The following is an 18,450-nucleotide window of genomic DNA, read 5'->3' on the forward strand; positions in this document are numbered from 1 at the left end:
CCCTGCGATTGCAGCAGGGTGGAGAAAACCATTTTCAAGAAGTACCGAGCACGTGTCAGCGATTTTTTTTGTTGGTATCACGTAACTACCAGTGGCATTTGTTCTCTGCGTATTGAATCTGGTTTTCTTCAGATTTCTTCAACATTTACAATTTTATTTCGTTCGTTGTTTTCACACCAAATATTTTGAGAAGTTTACGTTTTCACATTTTTCTATAAAAATTACGTGACCTTCATTTAGATGTTCGATTTGTTTTCCTACAGCAACACTAAAAATGTTTATTGTTGATATCATGTGACTGCATGACCTCTCATGTGTCATTGACATGTAGGTTACGAGAGTTGTGTAGTCATCTGTAATGCAATGACAAGATCCAGGTCAAATTTTAGAAACGATGTACTTTCGTCTCCTCTGTCAGCAAATTAAATACATAACGAATGCTATGATCGCATTTTATGAGAAAATAAATCATATTCCTATCGATTTCATGCAGGTATATCTCGACGATAGGTCGTTCAAGTTTGCTGGGCCGGCTAGTACGCGGCTACCCCATGTCGGCACCAAACGGTGTCGTCGAATTCCAACTTTTCGACAGGGAATGGACTCTGACCTTACACCCCAACATAAATGTCCAAATATCGAAAAATGGGGTGGCAAGGGTCAGAGGAAACTCGGTCTAATTATCGTCTGATTTCACAGGCATGGCGCCCCGTGTAGTATCGCCTGATTTCACAGGCAGTGTTGTTAATAGTAATGGAACCTATCTATGGACAAGGCAGGATAGCTATGGGCCCCTATGTTGGCTATGCCCAGGGACCGACCATTTATATTTTCAGAGCTGATGGTGGGGTAATCCTGAAACCTTTTTAAAGAAATCGGGTAAAAATGTTACTATAAATGTAGAACGAGTGCACTTTCAAACACAGCCGAATTTAAACTCACATAGGTATATGCGTGCTATTGTTGATTAATCTTCACCTGGAACTGATGTACACTGAGGACAAGCAACAGAAGTCTGCTACTGGTTAAACAGTAATGGCATAACATGGATTGTGTCCAAAGCAAATAAGTACCCCGACAGAAATATTGCGTCATAACACTGACCATGAAAATAGCACCACCAATGTGGTAGACTATACATCTTTCTGCGATGGTGTAAAAGTATATAAAGTCTTATCATTAAACCTGGGATTACTTTAAAAGGTATGGAGTGGACGGTAAAGTGTGATGAAAACATACATTTTTTGCTGTAACCTTGACCTAGAAAACAGTGGCCACAACGTGGTACCCAAAACATCTTCCAGTAATTTTGTATTAAGTACACTAAGTTACATTCATTAATAACAAACGGCTTTAAGGTTATGGGACAGAATGGAGGTGTGATGGGGCGGGGGGGGGGGGGACATTACGTAACTCACTTTTCTTTGGGGAACAAAGTTTGAGAAAGTGATCAGAAATTTTTTTTACAACGCAAGACAGAAAAGATCGCAGTGACGAAAGAAGGTCTGTGTTATATACTGTTTATTCCATGGATTGTCAATTTATACAATAGTTCACAGAAGCCACATAACGTTTCATAAATGAACAAAAAAGTAAATAGAACCCAGTAACACATGTGTAAACACGTTTTCTATTATATGCTCATTTTTTTCTCCGTTAAATTTTCATTGTCAGAATCATTCAATATTTTACGATACTGAACTCGCGCGCAACTTCATATTGCACTCATAAACGAACACTTTCTATTGTAAACAAACAATGAACGCAGACGCTACACGTTTGATTTGTAAACAAATAATGTACGCTCGCGTAGTAGCCGCTTTATGCTCTGGCTGATTAAATTTGTTTCTGAATGAAGTAAAGCAGATATTTCGTGGACTGCCACATACCAGCTGCTTTGGCACATTTCGCGTTAACTTTTTTGATACGATGTTTCGGATTTAGGCTAGCTATACAGTAGACGCCAGAAAGGGTCCTTACAAATAACATGCAAGTGACAAGGCCTAAACTGTCTTCTTTAGCTGGTAATAGGAATGTCAAAAATATAATTACAGTTTCACATCCTGAAATTGCACAAAATGTAATTTCTTAGTTCTGCAAATCCGACTCATATGTGCCATGTCATAGGTTATCAATCTTGATTACACATTTCGAAATTGTACTGTAATTTCGACTATATTCCAAGTGCAATTACATCCTCCTTACTGCACTTACTGAAATAAACATTAAATTCAATAGCATCTTTTTGATAATTGAAAGACTTCATATTTTCCCCACATTATGATAGTCAATGATAGAACAAACACACTTGCACATGTCAACACACTTCTCCCGCGTTGCTTCAATCCGATGTATTTCATGTACATATTGCACAGATGAATCCAGTCCATAATCTTGAAATTTCGTAGAACCGACAAAAATACCAAAATATATTCATTCCAGATCAAATGGAAAACTTGTTGCATTGTTGCAATGCGCATTCATTCACAATATGACTCCAAATTTCAATTTTAGGTAGACAAAAATGCCATTTTCAGTCGAAACTTATGTCTAGCATGCGACAAATTCAAATTTATCTGGGTGGAGTTATGTGCGCATTAATATTGTTGTTGTTGTGTAATGGTGATTCTGCGCTTGAGTATTTAGTTTGGAATATGGCATACATTCATTTACTTTGTTTCTTGAAGGGTATTTTGTTTATATAATTAAGCCTTAGGTAGAATAAGAAAATGAGCATATAATAAAAAGGTTACTGAATTTGTATGGGAAAATATGAACTCGTTTTGTCAGATGGATATACTGCACTCCCAAGGTCGTGCAGTATTCCATCCGAAAAACTTGTTCATATTTTCCCATACAAATGCAGTAACCTATAATTATGCAAAATATTAAAATCAACAGAAACGAATCGTTAGATGCTCAAGACAATCAACTAAAATAATGTTTTTGGTAAAATGTTGTCCTTAACCAAAATTGCTCAATATCTTAATATATATCACCTGTGAACAGTTTGATTATATCAACATATTCTGAGCTTGTATCATTAAAATTTGCACCTTTCCACATAGATGACTCTGACACTATAAATCCACTGTAAATTAGTTTAGTTAATTGATTGTCTTGTTTGAAACCTGCTAAGTCATTGTCGATAACTGTCCATCTACTAGGAACCAATTCAATGTGAGAGTCGTCATCGTCTTTAACTGCCTATCTTGAAAAGTAGAGCCATTTTTAATGTTTTTCCTGAGATTTACCATCTGTCTACCCAATACAATGTTGTTCATCACACTGAAAAGGTTTTTTTTTTTTTGTCTCACTTGTGTTTAATGCAAATTAAGTTCATGGAATTTATGTAGGTAGGCACTGAAATGTTTGTTCAAGGGTAATTACATCTCTAAATCTTCTAAAACACAGTTATTATCAAAGTCATCCAATATTTCAAACACATTGTCCTCTATGAATCTCATGTTTTCCATCAAATGATATGCCATGCCTTGAATCTCATGTTTTTCATCAATTGATATGCCATGCCTTGAATCTCATGTTTTCCATCAATCGATATGCCATGCCTTGAATCTCATGTTTTCCATCAATTGATATGCCATGCCTTGAATCTCATGTTTTCCATCAATTGATATGCCATGCCTTGAATCTCATGTTTTCCATCAATTGATATGCCATGCCTTGCAAACTTAGTGAGATACTAGACCTTTCATCCTATTGTTTGAAATCAGCACAAGACTGAAAATACATCCCTGCTTAATTGATAAAGCATGAAGCTTGTTCCATCATCTCACATGCAAGAAAAACCATTCTGATAGTAAGGTTCTCAAAGGAAATTTCAACCAAACGTTCATAGGAAGGTTTATAAAAAGACCAAAATACACAATAATAGTCCAAAGGCTGCAATTTATGCTAGACAGGAAAATTTAAACATTATATCTACCCTTAGCTAGAACATCAAAATCTAAAGCAGCAATTCCATGTGAAGGTTTTAAAAAAAATGGCAATCCATACACCATCTGTATGGAACAATTACTAAAAACTCTCAAAAGAGCTTCAATAAACTGAGATAAAAACCTTATCAGGGTATAATCCAAACATTTAAGAAGGACACAAAAGAAATAGTAAATTCACTTGATGTAAGCAATGTTGGATATTACAATACTGTATATCAACCAAGAAAAGAATAAAGCAGCAGTATGCATAGGCAATAATGTGCAGGGTGACTTGAGGCAAATCCAGTGTTCAGGCACCTTCTGGTTCACCTTAACCAGAAGATGAATATTTGTCATATGGTCTGGGTTTTATCATCCCCGAAAAGTACCAGCTATTAGCAACAGGTACAGTAGTACTGATATTAAAGAATGAAGTTTCTATCTGAAATGCTTTAGAAGGAATTGTGCCAACATTACTCATGCACCCACATTGGCATATCTTAACATTACTCATGTATCAACATTACTCATGCACCCACATTGGCATATCTCAACATTACTCATGTATCAACATTACTCATGCACCCACATTGGCATATCTCAACATTACTCATGTACCCACATTGCCATGTCTCAACATTACTCATGTATTAATATTACTTATGTACCCACATTGGCATATCTCAACATTACTCATGTATCAACATTACTCATGCACCCACATTGGCATATCTCAACATTACTCATGTATCAACATTACTCATGTACCCACATTGACATATCTCAACATTACTCACGTATCAACATTACTCATGCACCCACATTGGCATATCTCAACATTACAGTCTATTCATGTCATAAGTGTCTCCTCTTCCTCCGTCATAAACTTTAAATGTAATCTCAAAACAATCCAACCTAAGTCAGTTGAATCTAAACCTGACTTCAGTTAACTGTTAGCTCCGCCCATTTCATGTATATCTTCCTTTGGTGCAATATTATTGGCCATCAAGGTCTAAACTATTGTCAAGCAGATATCAATCCTATAGTAAATTTGGACAGCATGCACTTGCTAAGAAACTAAGCTGGAAGTGAATCAAGGGTAATTAAGATTGATGTTCCAGCCCAAGTCGAAATTTCCATGCATCAAAAATGGGTCATTTTTAAATTACACACATCAAAACCTGAGGGTACACATCTATTAAAAACCCTGGTTGTGTATAAATATGATCCACAAATATACACAGCCTATGGTGCAATACACATCAATAGGGGTGAAACGATATACCATTGCTATGCATCAATCCGATTTATGATACACAGTCTATGATAAAATACTATACCAATAAAGGTAAAAAGTAATGAGACAAACAAATAATTCACTGAAGACTAAAAGTAACTGCTGTAAGAGTAAGTGTCAGTTTATATCAATTCTCTACCTTTAGTGTTGATGTATTCAATAAGCTAAATTATAGATGCATCTGTGAATCATTTCACCTTCACATAATCATAACCTTTCATTCAAAAAGCACTGAGATAAAACAATTATTCTGCATGACAGTGAAAATTTAATTTATTTATGATGCATTTTGTACACCCAAGGTACAAATTGTTCACATAAGTTACACAAGGAAAACAAACAAAAAATCCCCTGAAATACATTTAACATATATAACAGTGCAGAAAACAAAACATCCAATTTCAAAATGTCCCAAAAGCAGATCGAATATGGTGACAGTGGCATTAAAAATTCTCCGACATCACTGGAATTAAAATTTCACTAAATAATATCTTACATTCACATTACAGCTATCCAATCATGATTCATAAAACTAAGGGCACGAGTCCAAGTAAAACAAAAATATCTAAAAAAATTACTGAGCATGATTCAAATTGGGTTAGTCTTGATACAAGAGTAAATATTGTTTTACTTTCTTAACCTTCTATTATCTGGCTTCTATGCTGTATCTCGATAAAATGCAGAAAAACTGGAAAATTCCACTAGAAGTTGAATTAAATAACATGTATTTAACATCAAACACAAATTAATATGATTCTGAACATAATTAAATTGATGACAGAAAAAAAGGGACCCAAGTTGTCCTGCAGATCTATAAGAAATGGTCTTCATGTGTACAAATGCACCTTGTCTGGGACCCTTTTACATCCGGTAAGTGAAAATTTTACATTTTTTCCTCCTGGTTCAAAGAAAGAGAGTTCTTTAAGAATTTGGTCAATAAAATGACCATTTGGTGCTTGCAGTCCATGCTGCAGGAGCTCTCTTTCAACACAATGTCGTACATGAGTCTCATCAAGAGGCAAAAATGGCACAAATCTGTCAATTAATCCAATCTTAAGATACTCACTGTACCATTCAATCTCAAAATTTGTCAGAAACACATCACGAAATTCCTCCAGCTGAATGGATAGCCTATCCCTGCCAAGAAACATTTGTGAGAAAAAGTAATGATTTATTTGATTAGCTTTCGAATTACTGAGTAAAATAAAGAAATTAAATGACTGTGAATAGTCACTAGATTTTCCAACACTTTTGAGTTCAGATAGGACATAATGGATCCCTTCATGAACGCCAATGGTTGCTTTGTCCATTTCATCAAAAATGAAGATGTTAACTCCACATTTTGTCATGTTACCAGTCAACCAGGTGACGACATTTTCTTTGTGCTCTTCACTCTGTGAGTCATGTGCAAAGTGGTGAGGTACAAGATACCAAAAGACAGAACTGTATGGAAAGGACTTTACAATGAATTTGCTAACAAAGTTTTTCCCCACTCCTGTCCAACCATGGAAAGATAACACAAGGGATGATGGCAAAGAAATATGAGCTTGCCCATCACCTGACTTAACAGAATAATTCTTCAACATGGAAACAATAAGATTTGTTGCAATATGCTGTCCAAACACATAATTTGTCAAATTTCTTCTCAGCTGGTCTATCTGCACTAAAGGCACATAACATGATCTTGAATTGCCTGTTTGAAAATTAAGCACAAAATAAACTGCCATTATACTTGCACAAATTATTGTCAAAATGAATAACATGGATGGGGTTGAGGAAGAACTTTCTTTCTCTAGTTTTTGTCTTTTGCTGCTTGGCTCATCATTACACTGCTGATGTTTCTCAAAATTTTCAGACTTTCTTCTGTTTGCATAAATATCCTGATTGTAAAAGTCTGCACATTGTGTTCCATGAATTGTATGTCGCTTCTTTAACCTTTTGTGTTCTTTACTTAGGTTTGGATCTACACTCTTTCTTCTATTTGTTGTTTTACCATCAGTCAGACTTCTAATGTTTCCTTTCACAATTTCTTCACAACTCAAGTTGCCAAACTTTAAAGTTTTCCATTTTCCAGCTGCTGATGCCGAGGCTCCAGTGGGGACAGTTGATATGGCCCCAGCAGGAAGAGTACGAGTACAATTACTGACCTGACAAATGCTTAATGTTTCCCAAGTTCTGGTTGATGGTGTCAGGCCAGTTCTAATCCATGTATCATCTGTGGGTGAATTTGTAAAAGAAAATGAGCAGGAAACATAATCTGATGATCTTGAGAATTTCTCCAATTCTGTCTCTGTTGCCATGGGAGATTCATTCCTTGGACTAAATCCACCTCCACTGTAAGAGATCTCCATGGACTCTTCAGCAGACATCTCCATTCAAGATCAACAGTCTAAAATCAGAAGAAGAAATATATTAGTCACTTTCACTTGAAAGTAACTTATTTTATGCATAAAATCTAAAAATGTCAAATTAGGGGCTCCCATCATCAAAATACTGACTGCATTATAACAAAATATATCCTATTTTGAGACCTTTAATTTATAAATCAAATAAAATGTACAGACCAGAATTAACAACACTAGATTTCAATAAATGCTAAATTTGAGATGGAAACCATCACTAATATCTGACCTTTTTTCTTTTGTTGAAACCTTCATTATTCTCTGCTCATCAACATTAAATATCATACCAAATATGATCATCTTCCTCAATAGGTGTAAATGAAGAGCAAATTACAAGGCAGAACCTATGTCATGAGAATGTAAATGCGGACACCATTCCAACCCTCTCCTGAGCACCTACCTTATGCAGAATTCTAAATCTCCGATGTTATCTGTTCATCCTTTTAAAATATTATAAATAAAATTATCCTCTGTCAATCAATGCAGGTGGAGTTCAGGTTACCAGCATGTGTTAACCTGACCTTTAGTCTTAAACCATTATATCATTGGAAAGGTGTGATTTGGATTTTTACCATAGCTTTAACAATTTTTCAGTCATATCGCTACGATGTCTGCAGTGTGGCAGTTTATACTGATGTCTAGCATTGAGGCATGATGTCCCACCCAGTCATATTATCCTGACACTAGGCCAACCAGTCCTAATACTAACCTCTTAATGCTGAGTGCCAAGCAAGGCAGCTGCTGTACAATTTGTATAAGCTATATTAAAAATACAAGTATGACTAAGCTGGGGGCTCAAACCATGACCTCCTACATCCAAGGCAGATGATGTAACCATTTTGGCCACCAGAATGGTCTTTCAAGCTTTGAAATTTCTCTTGTATTCATCCTTGTGCTACATCACATCAAATACATGCATGAAGCTAGATTTCTGATTAAAAGAAGAACCAAGTGATGGATGTGCAAAAAGTGTGGCTAAAACTAAGTCTCCTCATACCTCAACCATATGTACTACCTAAATCCCCCCAAGCTAATAACCGGCATCAGACCTATACTGCTTTATGTTACTCCATTGGCCCTGCTTCACATTAAATGGACACTGGTGCAACTTACTTGTTCCATCAAGCCTTTCAAGAATACACTTAGGGATCATAACTAAGGTAGGGGTGAATTTTTTGGGAAATTACTGTACATGTCCAGTACACGTATTAACATTTGTATGAAACTGCATCCAAATATGAAAATTTAATTTGTATCTAACATAAAACTCTGGACAAGCCACACCAAATTTTACTTGAGCTTGAAAACAAAATAAACCCAACCTTGATGGTCTTACAAAGGATTTTTAAACTGCTGGCAATGGTAAACTGTATTTATTTGCCTTAATAATACAAAACCTACTGGTATGTTTACCTCTATTTAATATCCAACATCTCCATATCTCCTGCATATAAATAAATGCAATTCAGAAAAGTAGGTGTCATCACATTTTTTTTATAAAAAAACTACTTTATTGCAGTTTTTTCTTGGTCATGCGGTATATAGGCATATGACCGAAAGGGTAGACAATACTGAAAGTACAATATTTCTGAACAAAAAAAGAAGCTTGTTACATTTAGAAATGAGGCAATTCCCCTTAGGAAAGTTAAAATAAACCATAATTAATATATTATTGGGTTACCTGGAATTTTTACAAATCAATTTGGATATTCTTATTGACAATTTGTGATTTGTGACAATTTGTGATTTTCATGTGACTGCACAATTCTAGATTTAAATACATGGAAACCAGCTTAAGAATATTGGTGACTTGCATCTAAAAATATAAATAAATGGTGTGTGTGTGTGACTTGGATTTTTAACATAACTTTAACAATTTTTCAGTCACATTATTATGTCTGCAGTTTGGCAGTTTATAGTGATGTCTAGCACCAGGGCATCATGCCACAGACATGTAGCATGATGTCCTACCCAGTCATATTATCCTGACACCAGGCCAACCAGTCCTAACACTAACCTCTTAATGCTGAGCGCCAAGCAAGGCAGCTGTTAGTACCACTTTTGTAAGTCTTTGGCAGGGATGGTCCTGGCTTTTAAAAAGCTGTCGCCAAAAAAATCGCCAACCTCAATATTTTGTCGCCAATTTTCAAAAAAGTGTCGCCAAAAAAAGTAGTATACATTTTTCCAAGTGTTAATTTAGTCTATTAATGTAACAGGCAATGAAAATTAAAAAAAATGGATTAGTTAATACTTTAATTACAAGAAGCATTAACAAAATGTTACAAAGTGTTACATGAAGATCCATCGCGATTTTAGGGCTGCCCACTTGTTGAATGCAGTTTCAAAGTCTAATTTTTCACATCTGTACATGCTGATTCTCATTAAATTCTCGAGAGATGAGATGCAGAGCTTATTTCTGATGTCAGTTTTTATGAAGTTCATCTTACTGAATCCACATTCACAGTGTACATTGCTGACAGGTGACACCAGTAGTCTCTCAGCAGCCCCCCCCCCATGGCTAGCTTCACAAAGCTTGTAGCGAATTGCTTCCTAAATCCCAAGAATGATCACTGAATGCTGTATAAATTTTCTCGACAAGAAAAATAGGATCTCCATTCCCACGAATGAAACTTACACGAGTCAACACCTGGCAATATTGGACCGTATATATAAGCATAAATTCACACCCAACTTAGGGATTCTTTCACTCCTGTATTTTGAGAAATAAATAATTATTATTAATTATGCAAAACTGTTTTTTTTTTTTTTTTTTTGTTGCTATTTCTTGTTGCGGAGTTTAAGTCTCTGCAGCCGTAACACAGGACTGATGGCAAAAGGAAAAGATCAATGAGTAAAATGCTGCACTGGCGACAGATGTAATTGTGATTTAGATTGTTTCCATTTGCTTTGTATTTATACACAGTTGTCGGTACTTCAAAGCTTATCAGTTTTCTATGAAGGTTCAGCAAAACCATTGTATTGGTATATGTATAAAAAAAACAGAAGGATTAGCCACACAATTAATTGTATCTGTTCTATTCGCGTCTTCAGAAGTCGGTCAGTTGTAGGTATAGTGCGGTAGCATGATTGACTGTATCGCAGCATACAGTACTCAGCCCAGATGTCAGCATAAGCAGATTATGATGTAACAATGCACTGTAAAGATGGGGTTGTCAATAAGAACAAAGGATTGTTTGTGTGTAACAGATATTGATACCAATGCATTGCTTAGTCAAGTTTGTGGCTTCCTTTCGTTCTGCCTTTTAATTTATCCAGTCCAAATCCATGATTGTATGTACAAATTAAATAACCAAAAAGTATGTCGCCAAAAAAATCGCCAGATGGGATATTTTTGTCGCCAATAAGGAAAAAAAATCGCAATTTGCGACATTGGCGAAGCCCAGGACGATCCCTGCTTTGGTATGACTCGACCAGGGATTGAACTCACGACCTCCCGCATCCGAGGCGGATGCTCTAACCACTTGGCTACCCGAGCGGTTATAAATAAATGAATAAGGAACAAATATGTGCATGTTTCTTAATTGGGGATCCTTTAAAAAATCCTGAAGACATGGTGAAAATTAGACTTGATGGTATTGGTCCACATTTGATATGTCAGGTATCAAAATAACTTGTTTCCTGACTCCCATGTGACACCAGGATAGAGTTAATGGGGCAACTCTCACCCTTTTACTGTATCAATTCAAAATTAAAATCACCAGGACAGTCACTAGAGATGGCAACTCCAAAATGTTTCGCACTAATGGCGGTTTTCAAGGATGGTATAGTTGACAATAAGTGAGTTTGATGATAATTGGGTGGCACTTCATGCTGATCCTTAAAACTTCATATTTACATGTACTGAATGCCACCTGCCATCTGAACTCCAACACCATTATCAAGGTCTTTCTGAATGGTAATACAATCCTAAGTAGAACAAGAGGCAATCAGTCATAAAGATTCTGGTTGTCAATGATGTAAGGCAGGTCAATAATCTGTGCCATGAATAGGAGGGACCCAAAACTGTCTTGAGGGATGCCTCATGTGATTGGTGTATTGTTCACTTGATACTGTCTAGAACAATTTCTTTTCTATATTTGGAAAACAAAAACTTCAATCCAGCTAAATGTCTGGTTTCTTACACCATACTGTTGAAGCTTCTTTAAAGTTTAAGACACACTGATGGGGTCCTTTATCAAAAGACTTGGAGAAATCCAATAGGATGCCATTAATCTGCTTATTTTATCCTGCATGGAGGGTAAGTGTCACATGACTTTAACCAAATCAATGATGTCAGTTGCTAAGTATAGGTATATGTAACGTTCAAAGTGTGACATGACAGAGCTGTATTCCAGTGTCTTACATGGAAATCTGCAAATTGGTTGCTTGTGTATAAAGATTTCAGTTCTTACATACTGGTGTAACTAGGGCAGTTTTCCAATCACTGGGATCTTATCTCTGTCAAGGAAGACATGGAAGAGTCTTGCAAGTCCTAGCAATAATTCTGTGGCAGCTTCTTTCAGTAATCAACCAGAAATTTGGTCTGGTTCAGCTGCTTATTGTTTTTACGTTACAAAGCAGCTACAAGATTCCTTGACAACACTATAAGACATGGAGGATACAAGGCTAGTTGCATGATTTCCAGACCACTGACAGTGCATGGCTAGTTCCCTGATCAATAACAACAAAGCATTGAGCATATATGAATAGTTCCTGGGTCTGGTACATGCAAGATGTTTTCTTTGGTGAACTTGGAAGAAAATTGGCAATTTAAGATATCTGCTTTGTAAGACAATGATTTTTCAAGGGAGCAACTCCTGTTTTCTTTCTCTCTTTGATGAAATTCCAAAACTTTTTTGAATCTGATTGGGAAAAGCTCTACATATGAATGACACTGATTTTATGGGGATTAGGACATGTATTTTTGTGTTTGTTTATATAAATCATTAAACTTTAGCCATATACACTTAATCAGCCAAACTGGAAGACTTGGCATGTCTAAACTAACTTTAATTTCAGTTGATTAATTCTTCCTATACATGTGCTTATCTGGTTAAATTGCTCGGAGCTCAAAAGAACATTTTCTACAGTAACATGATTGCTGTCTCAAAAGAGTGTCTAGGCTTTCTTGATGTCTTTAGGCTAGTGTAAATGAATCAAGTAGCTGGATGCAATGGTATTTAAAGTCTGATATGATGGCTTTACTCCAGAGCATTCATTTAGCTGGCTTTCTTCTTGACACACTGACATCAAAATCAATGAAGATGGCATGGGTTGTCACTTTAGCCAAGAATAGCACATCTTCACCAATAATGTCTACTTGTGAAGAAGTTGTCAAGTATGCTGTCTTGGAAATTCTTTGATTTGATTAAAAATTAACTTGTTATCCAGATGTTGGAAGAGTTCAGTGACAGGCTTTCCATACTAATGACTGGTAACTTTGTTCAACCGAGTTATGTCTGGGTAGGTAAAGTCACTAGTTATTATAATTTTATTAAGCTGTCACCATCATAGAACTTGAGGCATAATGAAGTCTATAGTGTATTCAGTGTTTATTATCAGGACAGTACAATGAGACAATTAGGACTGGAGTGTTTGTGTAACTGATTTTTCACTGAACAGTGTTGAAAAAGAAACACCGTCTCCCTACTCTGATTCTTTGCTTTATAGGTCTTTTTTAAATAAGGTATTGAGTTCACCAAAATAATGAAAACCAACAATCTAGAATAAATGTTTAATGTAAAGATATGTTTTTCAAATATTATTACTATCAGTACAAGTTTCCTCTGACCCTTCCCACCCCATTTTAGAGAATTTGATATTGATGCTGGAATGTGTGATCAGAGTATATTGTCTATTGACTCAGTGGTGGCATAGGGTAGCTGGTTAATAGTGGGCCTAGCAAACATAAATGACCTTACATTGAATAGTCAGGGCCCCAGGGGGCCCAAGTGGTCTAAAGCACTCACCTTTACCTATCACTGCCAATTCACCACTGTTTGCATGGGTTCAGATCTCTGGTTCAGCCAATGTGGGTAAGTGAGAAAGCTTGCTCTGGGTTGGTGGTTCTTACTGGGGTTTTCCTAGGTTCTTCCTCCACCAGTTAAACTGCCACCATATATAGTCTATCAATGGCTGAAAATGGTGTTAAACCCAAAACACATTGAATAGTCATACAATACCAACTAAAACATCGATACATGCTCTAAGCATGATGAATTTCAGCTGGCTGCTGGGACAGGGACTGGTTTCTGGTAGTCAGAGGCGTAGCTATGATTGCGCCCGGGAACGAACTATAAAATTGGCACCCCAGCCCCCTCCCTGTTTAATCACATTTTTGAATATTACCCTTGTTTACTTATTATAATGTAACGCTGTAAGCCTCATTTTGGCGCCCCTGTACCTTGGCGCCCGGGGACATATGTACCCCCCTGCCCCCCCCAGCTACGCCTCTGCTGGTAGTTCTCTGAATAAATATACTGAGAATTATGTATCCTCTGTTGTTGTTTTTTTTTAACATGTAACTTTCATTTAATATTTTTGAATGATTTGTACAACAACATTGGAAAGGCAGTTCACTGTTTATAGTGTGTGACTATTGGACCTCTGATGTCATATGGTCATGGACATGTAGTCTGCGTGATTTGTGTAGTCATGTCAAAAGCAATGTAAATTGTGATTATAAGGTCAAATTTAAACATATAAAGAATATAATGCTGAGAAAATAAATCATCATCCTATCGAATTCATGCATGTATGGCTCATAGACCTACCAGTTGTTCAGATAATTAAAAAAAAGGCAGACAACGTGTTGGTCTTATATGGCTCAATGTAAGGTGGTTTAAGTTTGCGAGGCCTGCTAGTAAGCGGCTACCCTACGCGATGGTGGCCAATTCCAACTTCTGGTAGGCAACTGGCTCTGGCCTCACACTCCAACATGATTATCAAAATACCTAAATTGGGGTAGGTCCTGTCAGGGGAACCTCGAGTCTACATTGTAAGACGCTTCCCCAAGTTCCCCATATATTCTGGTTTTTAGGCGACCAAACAAAACCCCACAAAAACAACAACCCACAAATATTTGGAGAGGGGTCTTACACTGTAGGACTATGGAAACGTATCACATATTTTTGTTTTGGTAGCACCAAAACATAAAATAGCCACAGGTGCTGTTGAGGAAAAATATCTTAGATTATTGTGTTTTTTTTTTTTTCTCAACATCTCGCTCGCGTCGAGTACCTGTGAAAATAGCATGTGATACGTCTTACATTGTAGGACAGTGGACTAGGGAACCCGGACCAGATTATTGTATGCTTACTGCGAAAAGAAAATCAATATTGCTGTTACAAAAGCATAATTTGTAACCAAACAACACACCGCTGCTGTCTACTCTGTAAAGATGTATGTATCACATATGTATCCTACAGGATATAAAACTTGCCTTGAGTTGCCAAACATGTCATGTTCCCATTCAAAAAGAAACTTGCACGGAGTAACTAGAGAATATTAGCTAATCAAAAGAAAGAAAGCTATTTCCCGCGAATAATAATTGCAGAATTGTACTAACAAAGTCAAATTAAATGTATTAATGAAGGGAATTCGTGTTTACAAAGTGTTCCACTATTTCATGTAGGAGTAAGTATGTCAACAATCAAACATGTTTTTTTTTTCTGTAAATTATGTTGATTCTTCGTTTTCTAATTTTAATTTACGTAAAGCTCGATTTGGAGTTCCACGAAGTTGGTATGGTTCTCTTGATGTTCCACATCTTAATTTAGAACTTCGCGGATATTCTGAACGTTCTGACGTATGAACTATTGCGTGTTGTTAGTACAATAATAAATGTTTCTCTAGTTACCAGAATCGATGGGGAAAGGGGTTAGCAATTTAACGGGATAAATACCTCTTCTTTTAAGAAGTTTAGTCGTTTCTCAGACGATCACATCATGTAGCAGAAATATTCGCCTCAGAATATCTTAGCAAGAGTAAATACAGTGAAATGGCACGCTTGAGGTGCAGTATATATCTGTTGAATTCACATGCGCGTGCGCGCACACACAACCCAGTTTGCTCAAACTTAATAAGTCGATATACAAAACAAGTTTCATAATCGTAAATGCATCATGATGGACGTCAGCCTTTCTTTCTTTTGTTCAGTTTTACATAAAATTCCGTGCAGATCTGTAAAAGCTCTGTTTTCTGCATAAAGTAAAACATTTCTGCCACATATTCCTTTTGCAAAAGTTGGAGTGTTTTATGTACAGCTGTTATAGACACAAGTTCCCAGTAAGTGAAGCACCGTGTTTACTTTGGTCTTACTCTTTATCTTGCCTTAAAATTCACCAATTATGTTAACACCAAATTATTTACAATTTATCTTGGAAAATCTTTGAAATAACTTTTGGTATATTATTAGCAATATTTTTTTCTTTTTTTTTTCTTTTGCTTTCAAAGTCGGGGGATCAAACCCAGTCCTCTCACTTATTTGAATGAGCCATATAGCCCTATTTATCTCAGGAATTATGTAAAATGATATATTATGCTTTTTATGCTCGGCCAGAATGATGTCATTAACCATTACATCACTGATTGGTTGAAGCTGCTTGAGATGATGAGGAATAAAAATCAAAATAATTAAGTGACTATAAAGATTTTTTTATAAATATTTATATCATATTGACATGGTAAGAAAGCGTAATGCTACAGTTGCATCAGTTACAACTAGTTAGAGAATTTCAGACTTTATTGTAATTAAAATAAGCTTTTATTTCCACATGATTAAAAGGACATAGTGTTTGAAAGAGGTATTAATGTGTCTATATCACAGTAATGAATCATCAGTGGTTCCCTGTGTACGCATACATCTAATAACAACAAAACTGATTTATATAAATGAAGATTAAGATATTTAGATGCATTGCTTTTTTAAATACTTTGAAATATCTATTCTGTTTTTTCATGCATCTTTTCATTGTTTATGTTTACCACTTGGTTTCTTTTGTTTATGTTTAGAACAATCTGATATATTGAACTATCTTATCAGAAAATCTAATTGTTCATTATTGCTATGGTCACAGCTGGATATAAATTGGAATATAATTTGGTGTTGCTAGCGGAACATGGGAAATATTTTGATTTGTTTATTAGCTATATGTATGACAAGGTGCTTGGGACTTAGTGAAGAAAAATTGAGATAATGTAAGAAAGTACAAAGTTGGCAATTCTAACCCATATTTCTGGCCAGAATATATATCATTGTACAATACAATATTTAGCACTGGTATAGAGTTTAGGTGGCACTCACCAGTTATCATGTACTTTTGAGAGAGTGACATATGTAAGGTGAAGTTGTTCGCATTTAAAACATGCACAGTGGAGAGAATGTCGGCATACCTCTATGCTATATTAATGTAATGTGGATGATATTTCTTTGGATATTGTACTTTTGGAAATTGTACATGATTTAAGCACACTGCTAACTAAAATGACTGCTCCCATGTGCTAAAAAATCAGCCTGAATTAGTCTAAAGTACACTATCCATAGAAGCTGTTAAAATAGGGAAAATGAATTTTGCCAGATTAGACAATACCAGCTTCTGAAAGTGCAATGAATGAATTACCAAATGTATAAAATGTAAATAAGTTATTGGCTCTTTTTTATACAATTTACCTCTGAAGTTCAGGAAATGAAAATGACCAAGTAGAGCTAGCACTTTTTTGAAAGGTGCACTTCTGGAGTAAGGCCAAGCTGTATATTCTATAATCCATATTAGACCCATCAATCATACATCAAAATAAAGGGAATTAAAGGTTCTTTGAATTATACCTAAGATGTACAAGGTCTTTTTTAAATAGCCCATATAACCAGTGAGGAAAGCTGTGGAAATTCTTTATCTTTAAAATTCTAACCCTATGCAAAATGTGAAACTGTAGAGCGCCACCTTACATAGAATTCTGTGTAGAAGTTCCTTAATAGTGAGTCTTGAGGATGAGAGTGGTAAAATCAAAAACCACTGTGATGTAAACTTTCAATATGCTGCTCTGTTTCCAGGATTATAAGTTTCAAAGTACATGTATATTTTTTCAAATATATGTTATTCATTTTAGGGTATGGTGGTTTTAACCAGGTAAAGGAATAACCAGAGATGGAGAGGGCAGGATTGTACAATATCTCCTTGCCTCACAGCTTCAGTCTACCCAGTCTGGCTGAGGGCAGTGAGCCCATTAGTGAGGCAGAGGAATTCAAGGAGGTAAAATGATAATAATGACTTAATAATAATAATAATAATAATAATAATACTTGTAGAAGTTTCTGTCTGTCCAATCTGGCAGCAAGCCAGTCAGGAATAAAAAGGGATAATGATGATGATGTTTATGATGAAAGTGGTGGTCATGTGGTAACAGTTGTTGCTGATGATCTTTAATTGGTAGAAACAAATGTAATTAGCCATTGTTCATTTCATGTAAGGAAACATCAGGACGTTAGGAAGGAATTCAACTCTTTGATGACAGTTAGATAATAACTACAGTCAAGTCAAATGCACGTATTAATAATTTTTATTTGTAATTAACATCTCCATGTAAGGAAAGGAAAAATAGAGAAACAAAATCAAGGTATAGCTTTAGGTTTTGTGAATTCATTTTTAATTTGCGGTTGGTTTCAACAAACTAGGAATTAACATTCCTAACTGTATCAGTGGTTTTGGTTGTTTTTTTGTGTGGCATAGCAACACAAGTAGGTAATTTGGTGCTCTGGAAGTTATCTGATAGTTGGGTTTGAATCTGCTATTTCTGTATCCAGGATTTTATGTTA

The 18,450-nt window shown here is 35.8% G+C and overlaps 2 protein-coding genes across 3 annotated transcripts in view; one reads left to right on the forward strand and one right to left on the reverse strand.

Moving 5' to 3' along the window:
- Positions 1 to 1,504: 1,504 nt before the first annotated feature.
- LOC149778774 (torsin-2A-like) lies at positions 1,505 to 15,148 on the reverse strand. Of its 2 annotated transcripts, none has more exons than XM_089939526.1 (2): positions 15,079 to 15,148; positions 1,505 to 7,624 (listed from the first exon to the last, which is right to left on the reverse strand). In XM_089939526.1, the coding sequence occupies exon 2, from the start codon at positions 7,608 to 7,610 to the stop codon at positions 6,063 to 6,065; it is 1,548 nt and encodes a 515-aa protein (XP_089795652.1). In that variant the 5' UTR covers positions 7,611 to 7,624; positions 15,079 to 15,148; the 3' UTR covers positions 1,505 to 6,062. The 2 variants fall into 2 exon arrangements, with proteins under 2 accessions (XP_089795652.1, XP_089795653.1); XM_089939527.1 differs by lacking the exon at positions 15,079 to 15,148 and adding an exon at positions 14,956 to 15,073.
- A 359-nt stretch (positions 15,149 to 15,507) lies between these two features.
- LOC149778775 (uncharacterized) overlaps positions 15,508 to 18,450 on the forward strand; it is a 63,969-nt gene continuing 61,026 nt past the window's right edge. Inside the window, exons 1-2 of the mRNA XM_089939532.1 lie at positions 15,508 to 15,650; positions 17,745 to 17,887. Coding sequence (XP_089795658.1) covers positions 17,783 to 17,887 — 105 coding nt within the window. The 5' untranslated portion in view covers positions 15,508 to 15,650; positions 17,745 to 17,782. The remainder of the gene's footprint in view (positions 15,651 to 17,744; positions 17,888 to 18,450) is intronic.

This window comes from Sinohyriopsis cumingii, chromosome 17 (genome assembly GCF_028554795.1).
Source record: "Sinohyriopsis cumingii isolate HCF-2022 chromosome 17, ASM2855479v2, whole genome shotgun sequence".
Classification (NCBI taxonomy): domain Eukaryota; kingdom Metazoa; phylum Mollusca; class Bivalvia; order Unionida; family Unionidae; genus Sinohyriopsis; species Sinohyriopsis cumingii.